This window comes from Enoplosus armatus, chromosome 4, assembly GCF_043641665.1.
Source record: "Enoplosus armatus isolate fEnoArm2 chromosome 4, fEnoArm2.hap1, whole genome shotgun sequence".
Taxonomy (NCBI): domain Eukaryota; kingdom Metazoa; phylum Chordata; class Actinopteri; order Centrarchiformes; family Enoplosidae; genus Enoplosus; species Enoplosus armatus.
Window position 1 is genome coordinate 12,766,861 of NC_092183.1, and position 18,388 is coordinate 12,785,248.

An 18,388-nucleotide genomic window follows, 5' to 3' on the forward strand; every position below is an offset into this window, starting at 1 on the left:
TCAGGCTGAAGCATAAAACCCCCATCTCCATGAAACACCATTTAAAAGCAAGTCATTACATGTACTGTAATTCCTTTATAGTAATTGGGTGTTTTTTTTATATACTTTCCTTCTAAAATCTAAAAAATTCTGAAATCAGCATGTCTAAGTATTGTGTTCAATTACTTTTTTAAAAGATGCCATTGTACCTTTGAAACAAACAAAAATAGCATATTTCACTTATTTCATTAACCCCTAATGGTCACAGAGTTTGCAACTTACTATATCTTTACTATTAAAAAGTAACTTAACACAAATGGAAGATCTTTCAGTGGTTTAACTGCTCACTTTTCCGCAGTGATGTAGGCTACATGTGTACTTCAGAAGGCCGTGATGTGTATGCTGGGTGTGCTTACAGGTGGTGGAAACTTTCAACCAGAGAGGGCAGTGAAACACTGCTTTCAATATCGATGCTTCTACTTGAGTCGGATATGCTAGTATTCTTTCCACCCTGGATTAAATGTCATTTTGCCCTGTCCTTACCTGATCTGGCTGTTTTGATATTAACAGACTGGAAGCCTCCATTTAGAGCTGAGGTGTCGATGATGTCCGAGTCAAAGTCGCGGTGTGTCTTGCGGTAGACAAACAGCGCCACGATGACAGAGATGACCAGGCACATAATCACTGCGATGACGATGCCCACGTACAGCGCCACATCATCTGTACTCGGAGCAGCTAGAGGGGACACAAAGAGGACGAGAGACACAGTTATAGACAGACAGATGTTGTTAGGCATGAAGCAAGAGCCAAGTAGGCTAAAAAGATCTGTTTAAGAGGAAATGTATTTCAGAAAGATAAGTGGCAATATGCAGCTACAACAATGAACTGCAGGGCAGTGGCAGACAATAAAACAATATTTCTTTGTGTAAGACGATATGAAATGTGTAGCAGGTTTCAAATTAAACTGATGTGGCGCTCCCTCATTCTTCATTTGTGTTAAACAATTTCACTTTTACCTCAGACCACCTATCAGACTCAAAGGACAGTCTCTATAGGTTCCATTTCAAATGAAACTTTCAAATAGCCCTCCAGCTTGTGCCATATGATCATTTGTCTAGACGGAGGCAGAGAGAGACAGAGACACCTTTCATAAAAAAAAAAAGAACGGTACCAACTCTTAAAACTTAATAAGGCTGTTAATTATTTTACAAGGGTCCTAACACCCTTTGTCAATCTGGCTGAGACTTTAATGGTGTTTCAGTGAGAACAACGGTGGAACTGTCATTCATGATCCATATTTTAAAGCAGAGGAAGGACTGAGAACATTTTAACTGATGGCCGATGCCGATGGTAAAAGGTATGAGCCATACTTAAAGGCGAAAGGGAGAGGAAATGAGTAAAGGATGAGAGGAGACAAGTTAAGAGCACAGGAATTCAGGAAGGAACGCCAATAAGTCGAGAGGAATATAGATAAGAGGACACACAAGGAGATGAGGAGTGAAAAAGAAAGAAAAGAGAGGAAAGGAGGAGATAGATTGGCGGATAAGATGAGAGGAGAGTAGAGAGGGAAGGGGGGGGGGTGAAACAAAGAGAATAAAAGAAGCATATAAAAAAGAGAATGAGGAAGCAGGGAAGATGAGAGGAAACAAGTAGGGCAAGGGAGAGGAGAGGAGAGGAGAGAGGTGATAACAGCAAAGAAGAGAACAGGGCAAAAGAAGAGGGAATGCACTCGAACTTCAAAGCAGCAAAAACAAACAAGCCTACATATTTAACATGAAAGCGTCTGTGAAACTTTTTTGAGGAGTCTCACACTTAAAGCACTCCTCATATAATCATGTCCTCTGTAGCTAGTAGGAGGGGATTTGTCTGCAGTTATTAGGAAGAAGACAGAAAAGTATAGGAATGCTCCTTTTAATCCGCCCCTTAAAGTTGAGAGGCAGATAACAGGCTTTTAGCTACAAACAGCCTGAGTCATTTGCGAAAGGATTTGCCGTTGTCGCATCAGAACAAGTTCAGAAAGCATGAACTTGATTATGCGTGAAAGAATTCTTTGATGAGCCACACAAACACTCACATATGCCTAAGCATGATACACACATACACACACATTCACAGAAGAGCGGTCACTCCTGATGGTGTTAGTTACTTGTTTACCACTTGAGGGAGCTATGAGCCACTTCTAGTGTCTCTAGTGAGTTGAGCGTAAGAGGGCAAAGCCTGTCCCTCATAATTAAGTCTGAGGCTGCAATGAACCAAATGTCTCTGGACACTTTGTCCAAAAACAGAAAAAAATTAAGCTTGTTGACGCAGGATTTTGTAAAATAACCACTATTTTAACCAATGTCCGAAAAGGCAAACATGTGCACAATAAAAACAGTTTAATACGTTTATTCATCACAACTAGTACAATATATAAGAATGGACTATTGGAAAATTGTGATGGACATTTTTTACTTTTTGCAATCAATAATAACAATGATCATTAGTTCCAGTCCTAAACTAACCTAACTAAATGTCGTCTTTCCTGCCTAATTCTGATCTCTAGTTTAACTTTGAATGTGTGAAAACGCCATGCTCAGTGTGTCACATAAACCAGATTGTGGCGGAGGAAATAAAAACATTAATATAATCCATGTTTACAACCCCTGATCTGTGTTTAACTTGTTGGGTTGTTATAGCAGCTCAAATTGCTGCCAAATATCTGTTCATCACATTTAACTCAAACCACCTTTAAGTCTCCAAAGTTTAACCCCTATGGGCTTTGTCACATGCAGTTGCCAATTTCCTTTTGATGATGTTAAAAAGATTGCTGTAAAATCCCTAATGCCCCAACTACACTGCTGCACAAAGTCGCCCTGTTATCAAGGTCCTTGCACTTACCAAGGGGGAATAGAATTGGATAATCCTCTTAAGTATCAACGCCCTGATCTTAATTATGATCATCATCATCCTCATCTATTTAGGGAATCTTTATCTTGTTTCTACTTTAACTTGAAGGTCTATAACTTCAGAAAAAAAGTGGGATGCCAGGCAGCCATCAAGAGTATCACTTCTAAACTTGCTTTTTTCCAAAGCTATTTTCCTATAGACTGTTCTGGGATAAGTTAACTAGGCTATGGCCTGCTGTGTTCTCAATATGTGTGTGTGTGTGTGTGTGTGTGTGTGTGTGTGTGTGTGTGTGTGTGTACTCTGTACAACGGTGTCTGTACTACCAGTGGGCTTAAAAATCCTTTCTTCACTGTCTATCAGTTTATATCCCATCTCTCTCAGATGTTCCCCTCCCTCCATAACTCACTTCTCTCTCAGACTCCCTCTGTCTCTCCGTCTCCATCTGTTTGATTTGTAGATGAATGAAACAACATTTCCCATTAGAGCCTCTACTTGCCTGTGTAACCTACATATAACTGCAGGATACCAAATGTTTTCTTTTTTTCCTTAAATTTTCCCATTTTTCCTTTTATCTTATTCTTTTTATGTCCTAAATATATGAGTAAACATCCCAACCTAAACTATTTCATTTGTTTGCAATTGTGCTTAAGTAGTAGTGGCAACTCGGTAATACATGGTCATTTATATTGAAATCCTGCTGTAAATTGAATGTACTGCAGAATGAGAGTGAAGAACAGCCACAATGTTGCTTATTTAATTAATGTTAAATTAAATAATTACTGAATCAATCACTTACTGGTAAATATGCTTCTGAGAATCAATCCACAATTGTTTGATTGTCAGAAAAGAGATGAGGGATCTTCTGGGCAACTGAATTCACAGAATCCACGAAAGACCATGCAAAATCCAATTCATTTATTATTATTGTTTCAAAATAGATCATTCAGCCAAGTTATTTGCTGCATGAACATACAGTACAATTTCCTAGATCGATTGCCTTCTCATTTGAGCCTCATCTTTCATTGAGCTACTATGTAAAGCGCTGCTTTGGGGGCTATTCTTTAATTCTGATGTTCTTTTGTTGTATGACAGCCTTACATAATAGGCTGTCTTCTTCTGACGAGATAGGGGCTGAAAAAGGGACTGAACGTGGGTGTGCACTTTTGACCAAACCCAGATGAATGAATAATGTGTTTGGACCTCTGTGTGTATCTAAGCGAGGCCCGAGGCTGTGCTCTGTGAAGCCAGAATGACAAAATCGGCAGTGATAGAATGAGGAAGAAGCGCCGTCTGACTAAGTACTGATAGGTACTACACCTACGTTCATTTTAATGAGCACTCATGCGAGCACTGACACTCAGGATGAATGCTTGGGCAGACATGCACACATACACACCTTCCATATTAACTTTTATCCACAAGTCAACTATCTCCTGTGCTTTTCCTCCTTTGTACCTGACAAGCAGTTTCATGTCCAAAGCAGTCACCCGCGAGCCCGGCTAAATTGGATTTAGATTAAAAGTATGTGCCTTTCAGTGGACACACCAGAAAGGAACTGAATAAACGATACGTCTGTGATGTTCCAGCAAGTACTATCTGACAGCTCTCTATAGGAGGGAGAACGTTCTGTTCTAAAGGTCAGGGGACACACACACAGTAACACACAGGTGTGAACAAATGCAGAAAAAACAAATGTGCACATGCTTCATGAAAGAACTTTAGGGGGACACTGGGAATGATTGTATTGATCTATCACAGTCAAATTTAGACAATATGCAGACAGCGGTGTGTCTGTGCATGTGTGCGTATGTATGTCAGACTGCCCTTTGAAGAACATCCTTACTCCCATAAGCAATTGTTTATCATAGTTTCTACAACAGTTCAGGTGAGATGTGAGAGTGCTGACAGCCTCATTTTTCGCTTGCTGTCTGTATATCGGTGTCTTCTGACGTACTTTTTTACCATCTACAAATGTGTTTCCAATCCCATATGTACTTGCATGTGTTTAAGTTTGAATGCTTGTGTTTGCCCTTGGAATTAACATCAGTCCCCAAGAAAAGAAGAATCTAACTTCTTGGACTATAATCTAAAACATTAAGATAGATAATTTGGTGGGTAAAGACATGTTTGATGATGATTTAAAATATCTCTGTATTTGGCATTAGGTAATGTGAAGGGTGGCTAGAAAATGTGTTCTATTTTTGACAACGTACCATCTTTCCTTCTTTTCATGGCCAGAATTCATTTCAATTTGTCATAGTTTTGCATAACAGTGTTACCTTACTAGAACATGATTGAATAGTGTGTTTGTGTTGCATCTATGTGTGTGATCAAAGCCAAATGGTTTTTGGTTGTAAAACCGAAATTATTTTGCCAGTGATCACTGTGCACATGCCAAATTCAGTTTGTTTTGAGTGCGAGTGAGAGAGCTAGTGTGTGCATGTGTGTGTGGACTGACGCTGTGCCACACTGTGCTCAATAATAATGGGCTTTGTAATTGGCAAAACTTTATTTATCTAAAAAAATCTGGAAATTTGGTCACATACAGTTGGTAGCTGTATGTGTGTGCCAACATGTATGACTAATAAACCTTTGGGGGTCCAGAAATTGCAGAAATTATACACACACTCTCTCTCACACACGCAGTTGATTACACACTTGGGCTAGCGGAGCAGAAGCCCCGGCTCACCCTCAGTCAGCATGGACCGCTGTCTATCGATTGGCTGAGCTTTTTTTCATTCTCGGAGTCTGTCCAATCTGCCACAGAGAGAGGATTTAAAGAAGGGGGAAACAAGGATAACTCAGCTTAGCTCGTCTCTATCTTCTCTGTGATCTGCATCCAAAGCAGAGCTGTGGACAATCACTACTTGAAACTCATTCAACTGCCTTTTTGATCTTGCTTGGCACAAACATGCAAACACCACCCATACTGCACTCCTGGCAGACACATCCGCTCTAAGTAACTGGCAGGGATGAACGAAAGTGAGAAAGAGAGCAGTCACTCGTAAATATGCCTATCCTTATCTTCCATATAAAATATGGAGCAACTTTGGAGTCACGAAAGCCAGAAGGTGTATTAATATGACTACAAACAGCTCTGTACATAAAGTCATTAGATCTCATGTATTGTGTAACAACCCTGTAATACAGTGCAATACAAGCCAAGGAGCACTATGACTTCTTTCAGTGTCTGATGGGCATAAATATGAATCACAAAACACTGGCAGAAGCTGTCTCCCTCCACACAAATCCACAGCGGAGCCACCTCCCACCCTTCTCATCGCCTCAAGCTAAGCTGGTCTGTAACTGACACAATCAGCTATGTCACATTCTCAAAAAAAGAGACATGTAAGCTAACAAACTGGGGTACAAAGGCAAAAGTAAGCAGTGACAATTACAATGCTGTTTTGTCGTTTGCTTTTTTGGCTTGAGGGTGAAGGTTTCCAGGCATCATACATGAGATACCTGGTGGCAACAGTTGGTAAACCATAGCACCGTCCAGCGGCCATACAGTGACTGCAATGTGACCATAATGATTGACTTTAATGTAACATCTGCTGTAGGTGCAAATGACGTACAGTCATAGTTCTGCAATGGAGCAGTAGAAATCTTCCATATTGCCTATTTAACTGACAGCTGTGGATGCGGAATCTGATATTGTGAACACAGTTAGATGTCGAACCAGATATAGATGTGGTCAGTATTGCATTTGTATCAAGGACATGGACATGGACATGTAGACGGTCCCTCTTGGACATGCGCATATGACAAAATGTATGTCACATGGACACTTGCAGCTATGCTGATATGAAACGTATCATCAGAGTTTAAGCCTACATGTAATTCAGCCACATGAAGCATTTAGCCAATGTAGCAATAAACGGGAAGAATCAGGCAAAGGGTCAACATAAAGATAAATATGCTTTCATAAATAGGATTTTTAAAATTAGATCTTAAAAAATTGACATGACATTTACATTTGTGGAAAACAGGACCAGCTTGGTGATTACTGCGTCTCAAATCCACTCATGCGACCTCCCGGTGCTCTTGTTAGTGACTGCATTTTTGAATATTAAAACCAGGGTGACAATCTGTTAAATGAGCAACGACTGCCTCGACTTCATCTCTGTCTGTATCCGTATCTGCCTGGGATTAGTCATCCCACAGAACACACCGGGATGATGAAACTGCTTCAGCCGACCCTAAACGAGAGTCATTAGAACACATCACAGACGCTCATAGATTGCTTTGAAGATAAAACGAGAGCTCCTGCAATGAGGGAAGTAAAAAGCACTGTAATAACAAATGGCAGAGGTCTTTTCCCTCTTGCACCACTCAATTTCTGTCTTCCTCGCAGTTTGTAGTAAATCTCTCTCATTATGTCACTTTGAGGAACTAACAGTAACAGTGAGGGAGACGGTGAGAAAGAAGGCGGGGGAGGAGAGCAGGATGGGAAGAAAGGAGGATAGCAAGTACAGCTGAATGTATTTTTTTTGCACCCTATTAACATCTCTCACCCTTTTTATCACTCATTAAGTAGCTTTCATACCTCACAAAGAAGTATTGTCCTGCCAGGTCATCTTGTGCCTTTCCTGTTAATAATTTTCCTCTTCTACAAATGATGCATTGGCAATAGACTAATTTGACACATCAATCATTCACACGGATGATACTTCAAAGAGAATGGGTCAAATCAGTAGAATCCAATAAAACTTTTACTCAGTTCAGTGTCCATGGTATGACCACGCTCCACCGAGTTCTAAGTGAGCCAATACGCTTGTAAACACAAAGCAAGTGTTCAAAACTAAGGCAAATTGCCTACTTTGGCAATGCTCCAAAGCTGGCTGGCTACTCTCCAAAATGACCACAGCTGCAACAAACTCACAAATTGTGAATTAAGTGAACTGGCGCTGAATCGATTCACGGCTATCAGACAGGAAGAAAGAAAGAATCAAGTTAATTAAAGGGATCTGTCACCACTGTGGTGCATTCGTTTTCAAGACGTAACTCGGAGAACCTGCACTACATTTTAAATGAGGGAAGACTGATTGTGTTTTAGTGTGTTTAAGTATAATATAAAGATACATAAAAAATACCAATAAAATAGAACTTAATGTATAACAGAAGGTTAATTATGCTTCTAGGCATAAGCTGTAAAGTTAAGTTTATGATATTCCCATTCTTTTTGTATGATGTCATGTCTAACAAATTGTTACTGGCTTTTGTGTCTTTCAATTTTCTGCAGTTTAAGTAAAAGGAAAATGCAGCAAAATAACATGAAAAGTCAACAATACACAACATTATTAGAGTTGTGTGGAGTTTGCATGCAGTTTGACGGAAGAAAACCCAAAATTGTGGTTTCTGCTGTTACAACTTAATAACCAGAGGATGGTAAAGGAATTATACAATAACAGCTAGATATATTTAGATTCATAGAAACATTCACCTTCAATAATTTAGTGAGAGTATATAAGCCTTGCAAACTGTCATTTCCCTCATACAAGCAAAGGTGTAAATGATTAATCCGCCATGACTTCCTTTGAGTTTTAGAACTAGTGAAGCTTCTGTTGTTTGATTGCACATCAGGGGAACAGATCACAAGACAAGAGCAAAACTCTCATCAAGTAACTCAAAATGACATGTAACAATAAAACTCCAAAGCCAAAGGTCAAAGCTCAATCAAAGAAAGAAACACAAAGATGAGTACGACAAAAAGGAAAGTGTGAGTGATGATAAAACATAAAAACATCAACTTACATGGGATTCCCAAATCACTCTTTTCTTTGGGCTCAGTGGACTTCTGAAAAAATGAACCTTGGGACGGGAAAAAGAAAGGGGACGGTGGAATGGATGGAGGAAGGGAGAGGAACAAAACAAACAAGTCAAATAAAATGGGACAAACATGGACAGGACACAGACACAAAAAATGTTTCTTTCTTTCTTTGTGTCTTTCTTGCTTTTCTGCAATCCTTCATAAAGTTTAGTTGTCCTCGTCCACAAATCAAAATCAAGAGGTTTGAAGGAAAACAAAAAAAGCTTATTAAGACCCCTTACAGGAAATATAAGAACAGATAATTTGATAAACCCTCTTGTCTGATAGTTACTGCTGTGTCATGCTGAGTGGTCCACTTAGTTGTGGCAGACAGAAGGTCTATGACACAGATGAGCTGCTGATGTACTGATGTATAATTGAAACGCTGGTGTATAATTGATAAAGGCAACACAGCAACATGGTGCGCTTAAAAGCTTCTTGCCAGAGCAGCTGGACGTACAAGACATACTGATTCGTCACCAAAAGGCAAGAAAAACTGGCAAGGTTAAGTGGGGTGATGTGGAAATATAAACATACAGCAACACTCAAGCACGATGGAGCGTTTCTTTTTTAGTTATGCAGGTGGGCTTGGCTACAAAGCTCAGGAGTGTTAAGGTTACTGTAACCTAGCCGTATAAATTAAAGGACGTTATTGGCATGAATTATCTATTTCATCAGATTTCTTATCATACTAAATGACTTAACATCTGCATCTAACAAATGTCACGCTGATTCATGTCTGAATCAGTGATGATAGTGGGAGCAACCTGCCATGACAGAGATTTATCACGTTCCAATTATAACACAATTGTTCAAACAAATATGAAAAAAACATGATGGCAGTAAAATGAAGCGTAAATGATTTAGAAACTTTAGAGCCAACACAAGCGTTATGGAAAGAAAAAGATGAGCACAGAAGAGGACAAAACATTCAAGAAAAGGAGCAGAAAACAGCTAACAGGCAGTGTTTGGAAACAATATGACAAAGTGAAGCGATTAGAATACACAATGAGAAGAAAGAGAAGTGGGAAGACTAGAGCTTTCAATGGGGAGATGGCTTGTTTGATGCTCTGCAGTACCTGCTGACACTGCTGATCGTTTTGTATAATACAACACAAACACGAGTCAATGTTCTATCCAAACACTGAAGTTACGCAACAGTCGGTATATCTCTAGTGATTACTGCATTTTTAGAGACCACACAGCAGATTTTATTTGCTCTGAAGGTACTGTTATGTAGCACACACACACACACACACACACACACACACACACACACACACACACACACACACACACATATAGCAGGTAGTGAGTGAAATGTCATGCTCTCAAGGATGACATGGTGGAGCTCTGAGTGAATCTGTTCCAAGAATCCTGATCGATGTGTCAGAAAAATGTCAACAGGCCAAAAGATATAAAACAACACAAAGAACTCTAAAAAAAAAACTTGAAAGACTTACAACTTCTGTCACAAGAAGACACACACACAGGCACACACGTATACAGACTCACACTGATATAACTCAGATAAACACATAAACACACACAAAAAAGAGGAGGCACTCCACGCGGGGCAGAAGTGAGGTCAAATGGATTTCTACCTCTCAGGATTTAACAGGACAACTTTAGAAAAAGGGCAGCGAGAGACGGTGGAGGAGATGAATAGAGAGGCGGGAGGTGTTGGTGGAGAGAGAACGAGAAAGAGAGAAAGAGGGAGAGTAGAGTGAAGTGCTTTTTGAGCACAAAGTCAATTACAGAGCACTATCTAAAACATTAACTCCCCCTCGACATTGACAGAGCGTTATCAGTTCATTCACAACCCTGAAACCTTAAAAGTTACTACTTTTAAAACCAGCGACTAACCACTGATGTACATTTTCTTTCATTAAATGGAGTCTGGAGATCTGGTATTTACAATGTGAGAGACATATCCAACATAAACAACGCAGAAACTAAAAATTGTAGTTTGTAGCTGGAGTTCTGCCAACAACACTTGCTTTCAAGCTAAAATCTGTTTTGCACACTAAATCAGGGGACATTTATGTGCTTTACTGCTGCAAAACAACTCAAAAATGTTTGGCCAGTTGGATACTAGCACCTATGGGCCATTTCCTGTGTAAAGACCACATTTTAAAAGACCCATCATTCATAAACCAAATGGAAGAATGATACTTGAATCATTTCAAGCCTTTCAAATATACTCTACCTATAAAATGCTTTGCATGCAGAAACCCCCTCTGACAAACACACACACCCGCGCACACACACACACACACACACACACACACACACACACACACACACACACACACACACACACACACACACACACAGTTCATGGATTCCTGTAAATGCTATAGGAAATAGCTGAAACATTAGTGCTGACATAAAACCACGTCTGTGGAGTCATTTTAAAGACAGAAAATCAATCAGGGGAAATGAGCCTAAATCTATACCTCTCTAGGTTTTATCCCAGATTCTGTGGCCATACCTCACAGGCCTCAGGGAATCCTTCTGATGGACCAGAGATACAGTATATAATACACTGCATATGGAGTGGGTAGGGCTCTGCATATACAGTAAGTAAGTTCTGTCAATATTGTGCCTACAGGCAAAGCTTATTGAGGGATTACATAATAATATATAAATATTATTCCATTGCTCATGACCATCTATTAAATCATCCCTACTATCACCTCCCTTGGGGTTGCAGAGAGAAGTCCCTCAAACAAGTAACAGCTCACTACGCTGAAGGCTTTGTGCTCACTGATAAAGTTTATTTCTCCTGTTGTGCTTGTTACGATTTAATTTATTTAACCTTTATTAGATTCAAAAACTATTTTCCAAGACAGCCCACACCACAATAGGTAGCAATAACACTGAGTTAAAGACAGACAACACAAACTACACATGACATGATCAGAAAGATATACTGTATCTTAGAACTGTAAAAAGAACACGTGATATCACAAATAACTATCACATACAAGTTCACACCATAAGACAACAACAGAAAATCATGTTATCAATAATATGATGACACTATGTAGAGTTTATGCAACAATAACACATTTCCTCTTAAAAGAGACCAGTATATGTAATTGCAAGTATTTTTGCATGTGATTCCATCCATTCATCATATAATACATAAAGGCTCTTGGGTGCACAAAAGTAAGTCCTGGGTTCGAAGGGGACACTATTCACAGTGTTGAATGTATTTGCCATTTTGGCCGGGACTCTCTTAAGAAACAGATTTCAATCTTGAGAGACCATCCATGTAGAATAAAGGTCAAAATAAAATGTACATAAATATCATGCTGGCCACCCAAAAATATCTTTATCAATAAGGCTAGACTAGACTAAGACGCTTCAGCCAATGGGAGGTTACAGACAGCCATACTTTTAGTGAGCATTTTAGGCAGCCGAAAAATGTCTTTCCCCTTAATTGTTTGGGACAAGGGTCAATATTTTTTGCCATGAGTGTATCTTCACTGTATGACTGGGATTTTGTGTCATGTTTCATGTCACTGTCTATGTACAGTTTTTGTATTGTATCATCTGATCGGGTCAATTTTGAGTTCGACTTTGAAAAACGTTCCTTTTCATGGAACTTCTTTAGACGAACACAGAGATGATCCGAGTCTCAAACTGAGTTCTTGCCATTGAGGAAAAATCTCTGTATCACTAACAAGAATTGATGGCATATTTACAAGCAAGTGTGTATGTGCACTTGTTTCAAAAAGGACTGTCGTTTGGTTTTTAACTTTTATCTCTTCCCACTTCACTCTGATAGTCTTTCTCCCCCTCTTTCTCTCTCTCTCTCTCTTCACGTCAGATTCTTGTCTGCCAATTACTCTGAGCACAGGGAGTGACAAGCACTATTCCAACTGTACAAGTCAACAAATACAATTGCCTTCACCTAGAAGAAACTGCTGCTGCTATATTTGTGCCATTTTGACTCAGCCCACATTTTCCATGCAGTTTTGAAAATGACCAAACGTTTTTTTTTCTGGTGTCAGAAATTACAAAAATGTGTGTAGGGGGTTTGGGTGATTGTTACACATCATTATCCATCATTACTTTCATTACAAAACAGGTGTTTTTGACTTGAGTAACAAAGAAGAAAGTGGGAAAAGTAAGGTTAACCATGATGACACTCCCATAAATCATGCACAGAAGAATGAAGTACACATGTAAGGCAGAGAAAGAGCAAATCGCTATAAAAAAAAAAGTAGGAGTAGGAGTAGGAGGAGCAGTTAGGCTCCTGGAGATAGGCATAAAACCAGAGGGACTGAGAGGAAGAGGCAAGAAAAAAAGATGGCAATGAGGATAAGAGACTTATTGCAAAGAGTAGCAGGAGGAGAGTAGAGCAAGATGAGAGACTGATGAACGGGAGGAGCAGTGGGAAGAAGAATGTAAAGAAAGAGAAATGAGAAGGAAGAGGGAACAAGAAGTGGAACACTGCCAACACAGACGAGTAAATACATACACAAGCTAGATGAAAGATGAAAAAGACGACAAAGCAATGACATCTGCAATGATTTTATACAGGTTTAAGAGTATGAATGACTGCATGTCTGAGAGGTACAACATCTCAGCACAACCGTGTTGGCAAGCCTGCCAAACCCGACTGACTTTTGAGACATTTTTTAATTCAACACTGTTTTTCTAACATATTCAGGAACAATATCTGTTAAGAAACAGATACTTTTAAGAGTTAGCGCAAGTCAATTGTTGATATTACAACAGCACTTTTAAGGGTTCATTTTATTAATACTATATTTCGTTGGATGGATTATCTGTGTTTTAAATTAACCCATTTAATTGTTATGTTACACTTCACTTGCTATGGCTCCCGTCCTTTGGCTAAAAATCGGACCATGCATCACCACCCCAATGTTCTGCCTAATCTGGGGTCAATTCACTTTCAAGTCAATTGTCATCTGCAAGGCATTTGTTCGAATTGGCATACACATTTTTCAAGGTTAAGCATGATATATGACACAACTTCAGTGCATTTAGAAGTGATATGTCAATGCTTCTGCTCTGGAAGATTCATTATCGTCAACTCACTTTGCATACAGAGTCCGTCAGTGCAGTTCTGAGACTGGAGAACCAGTCCCTCGCAGTCCTTCCCTCCGTTTTTAGGTGCTGGGTTGTTGCACTCCCTCCTCCTCCACTGGGTACACTCCGTCCCACAGGCCGACCACTTACTCCACTCTGTCCACACACCGTCCACTAGAGGAAAAGGATGGAGGAAGGAGCCAAGAGAATGAGAAACACACAAAAAAAAAGCACAAGAAAAGAAATGAGACCAAGGATAATGTCCTCAATTATGTCCCAAACCCCCTAAAGTGTAGCTTATATAGGACAGAAAAGTACAAAAGCAGAAGCTGAGTGCAGGACTGATAAAAACCTAGAAATTTGGGGCCACACAAAATAGCACAAAGTACAGTACGGATACAGTGAAGTGGATACAGTAGAATACACCAAAACAAAATAGCACAAACTAAGTAAATCTGGATAAAATTGGACTAAAATAGACTTACCGGTGCACAGTGTGGTACAGGGCAGTTTCTGTATGGCCTGTCCATCACAAGGCAGTCCTCCGTTGAGGGGGGCGGGGTTAGTGCAGCTGCGGGTTCGTTTCTGGAAGCCCCGTCCACAACGGTTGTTACACACCGACCATTCAGTCCATGTCGACCAACCACCGTTCACTATGGCAACAGAGATCAGTAACGTAATCAATACATTAATCCATACATGCATTAATCAGTCATTTTACATTTTATTCCTCTTTTACCTTTATTTCATTTATTATTTCTATTGTTTTATTTCATTATTTCATTTTAATTTATTTTCTGGTTTATATCTCTTTGTCAAAAGAAGCACTTGCAATGTGTTGCTAACCTCAGCTTGTAATTTTATTGGCTGAACACAAAGACCTCTAGCACAGCACAATTATCAGTGACCACACACGACGACTTTAACGCCATCAGGAACGAGTTTCAGATCGCCTGTATGTCAAATAGAAGGAAGTTGGGTTTATTCCCGAAGCCATTCAGACTTACAGCCACAGTACAAAGAAATGGTCCATTTACCTTGTGTACATATTGATAAATACAATTGCACTTTGACACTTTTTGACATAATGTGCCTTCGTCATTTTTATTGTTTGATTGTTTTTTTATGTTTTGAATGCATTGTGTGGCCTATTTGTGTTTGTTTGCCACAAATTGCCCTTTGAGGGACGTGTAAAGTATTTTCAATTGCATTGAACGACAATCTGTAGTAGACATACTAAAATGAAAGCCTGAAGTTTTGCAATGTTTATATAAAATAGGTGTGTGATTAAATGGCACAGGGTGCATACAAATCTGATTGTATCACAGAAGCACCATCCTCAATGGAGAAAACTGTGGTTTTAATGTGATGTTTGATTTGATTGAACTATTTGTCTTGATGGAGTCAGTATGTGTTTTACAGATGCCAGGAGGCTGGGCTGTTGAAGTTTAGTGGGAACAGCTGGATTTTCCTGCACACAGTCTTGTGCAACCTTACGATTACCCTGCTGCTACTGTAGCAATCTTTTTCCCCACTGTGTTAACATGCTGTTATGCTGCTTGCAAATTACTTAACCCTGAACTCTTATTGGAGAGAGTACAGGAAGAAAAAAAAAAACTATTATAAGAGGAATCATGGTTCTGAGTTTTCTGAATCATCACTAGCCAAACAGCATGTGTGTTTTCAATGTCTGTTTGCATCTATTCTCTTTCTTTATCTCGCTGTGCATATTTCCCCCACCTTCTCCCTCTTGTTGTCTTTCATTTTTCATACCTCTACAAGATTTCGACCGTTGCTTCATTATTTTATATTATTGTTGTTTTTCATAAGGAGAATGTGGCAGCGTAGTGTAGTTTAGATAAGGGCAGATGGGAGACAGACAGAAAGAGAGAAATCAGGTATAAAGTTAGAGTGAGTCACAAGGACACCCAGAGAGAGAGAGAGAGTTGACATTCGGAGAGGAGCAGTGGGTTGAAATTCCTCTGCTGCATCACAGCAGCTCTGTCTCAGTCCAGTGGACAGTGCCCACACTCCTTTCCCAACGCCCAATTAGAAATGAATCATCAGAGAGGAAGTAACTGGTAAAATCAGGTACAGTCACTTGTCATCTTCTTTCTTAGGTTTTTCTACTCTTTTTTTTTCTCTTCACTCACCTTCTTTCTCCCACTTCTTTCCTCTGCCTCCCCTTTCTCCTCACCTGTCTCCCCTCCATCTACAGCTGCTCCATTTTTTCCCTTATGTTTCTCTGTATTTTCCGCTACTATTTCACCTTGTCAACAGTGTCAGCTGGGCCCTTGTGGAGCCGAGAAGATTGAACCATGGATTGAACAATCTATTTCTGTAAGGATACATCAGTGTCAAACCACTCCATCTCTCGCTGTCTGTATCGAACACGCACACATGCACAGTTATTTCTGATTGAAACACTCCTCCAAGTGAATAGACTCAGTGTTATATTTGAGAGAAACACTGTGTGTATGTGTGTGTGTGTGTGTGTGTGTGTGTGTGTGTGTGAATTCTGCTATACATTGTTTCTCCTGAAAATGTTTCCTGTCCTCTCATGTCAGGCTGGCATTTGGTAAAATGGGGGGAAAAAGGAGGCCTTTTCCTCCTCTCAACAAGCTTTTTCTTCTCAGTTTTTAGGAAAAACAGCAACAAAAGACCATTGCCTCAAAAACAAAGTAACACAATTCAAAATAGAGCTATTAAGAGTTATTTATTGCTGTTTTTCGCAGCTGTTATCATGCCATATGCTGCTCAACTCATTTGGTGGTGGGACTCTTGGCTGAAAGCGCAGACGTTTGGAAAGCCCAAGTGTTCTAATTTAAAACTGAAGGCGTGATTGGTGGATTTTAATTGGGTGAGGTCAAGGGTGATGTGGGAATATCAGGCCAATCACAAAGAGAGCGTGTTGGCATGGCGGTAGAGGTAATTTCATGTGGCAGATGGGGGCTGGCTTGGCTGATCAGAGACATTGTTGGGTAGCTGCAGCTAGCATCTTAAAAGGTGTCATATCAGTGAAGTTCAAATTTCACATCAACTCACAAAAACAGATCATCTAAATCAGAATAATTGCAGCTTTTACTGACAAGATTTTTGTACATACAGACGTGAGCATGCAAACTTACCATAAACAATAACAGTCGCTGTGGTGCTTCGTCTTTTGGCCACTATGTTCTTGGCCACACACGTGTAGTTAGCCGTGTCGGACAGACGCGCCTGTTTGATGATCAGGTTGTGGTCGATGGTGATGTAGAAGTTTCTGTCCTCTGCTGGGTCAATTATCTCTTCGTTCTTCAACCACTCCACCTAGGAGACAGAGAGAGGAGAAATGAGGTCAGTATAAAGGTTTCTCTACACCTCTGATATACAAAGAGAAAAGATTAGAAAATGTAACGAGAAGAAAATAGTACATTGTGTTATTGTGTAAAGACACTATGAAGCTATAGGCTTGATTTTATAATGGAAAGGTTTGTTCCTGCCATGAAGCCAAAAACAAAGTAAATCAGATAAACAATGATTCATTCAACTCAAGTTCTTTGCTTTTTGCATATACATCAGATCTTGCCAGCTGAGGGAAATTAATAGATTACATTATAATCTTGTTTTCACAACTGAGCCACCCTGATAGCAATGGCTGATAAAAGGTTCTTCTAAGAGAATAAAGTTTGGGTGTTGGGATAATCTTGTTTTTCAGCCTTTCCAGATGGAATGACTTACAATAGGATGCTGTTGTAATCTTTTTTGTAAATTCTTCCACACAGACAAGCTTTGAGGAAATGGCACAATTTAAAATCCAAGTAAATACATATGTGAAGGGGAGGAGGCTCTGTAAGGACTAAAGGTAGCCTCTGTCTTGGTTCCCCCTGTAAGTAAGAGAGAGGCAGCAAAAACCTATCAAAGTCATTCTCATATATAAAACGTTTTAGAAATCAAATCTAAAAATTGACAAGCAAATAAATGTACTTTGTGGGGTAGGATGTAAAAATAGTAGTAATCATGAATAGGAAGATGTTTATGCATCAAGTCCCAGAAATCATACAGTTGTGGGTCCTTCACAATATGGAAGTGGCAGTGTAGAAGAGGAGGAAAATGTCCTGAACATATGCTTTCACAAGGTACTTTGGGTGAAGGGTGGGACAGCGGGAAACTATCCTATTTATGAGCCTAATCACATTTCCTGAGTGCTGTATTTACTGGTCCAAACCCTCATAAATTCAGCCTGTCCAAGCTTTATGGCAGCCACATAAATGTCCGAGCCGTGTTGTTTAATTCACGTTGTTTAATTTCCTCCTCCCTTCGCATTAGGAAATGGAAATCTCAGATGCAGAACAGAGGAAATTCTGTGTTTTTCGTCAGTTTACGGCCGCTCGGTCGTCATTCTTCTCTCTCTCTCTGTTATTCTGACTGCTTCTCTCTCTGATCTTTAGAGGTTCGGCAGTGCTCTTTGGCCATGGGGCTCACCGCAGCTCTGAATTCTCAGTCTTAAGTGAGATGCTGTGTGACCTTTCAGTTTCTATTACAAAGTAAAGGTTATACTAGTAAAAAAAAAAAGCAAAGACAAACAAACAAACAAAAAAACATATATGTATATACAGCGCAAATGGAGGAGTTTATCCTCCAAGAGAGGAAAATAGTGCA

At 39.7% G+C, this 18,388-nt stretch overlaps 1 protein-coding gene across 1 annotated transcript in view; it reads right to left on the reverse strand.

Annotated features, from left to right (window-relative positions):
* Positions 1-18,388, reverse strand: part of LOC139283942 (netrin receptor UNC5C-like) — a 172,683-nt gene that overhangs the window by 20,236 nt on the left and 134,059 nt on the right. The window contains exons 5-9 of the mRNA XM_070904049.1: positions 16,876-17,056; positions 14,233-14,400; positions 13,757-13,921; positions 8,626-8,682; positions 523-714 (exon numbers count right to left, since the gene is read on the reverse strand). Coding sequence (XP_070760150.1) covers positions 523-714; positions 8,626-8,682; positions 13,757-13,921; positions 14,233-14,400; positions 16,876-17,056 — 763 coding nt within the window. The remainder of the gene's footprint in view (positions 1-522; positions 715-8,625; positions 8,683-13,756; positions 13,922-14,232; positions 14,401-16,875; positions 17,057-18,388) is intronic.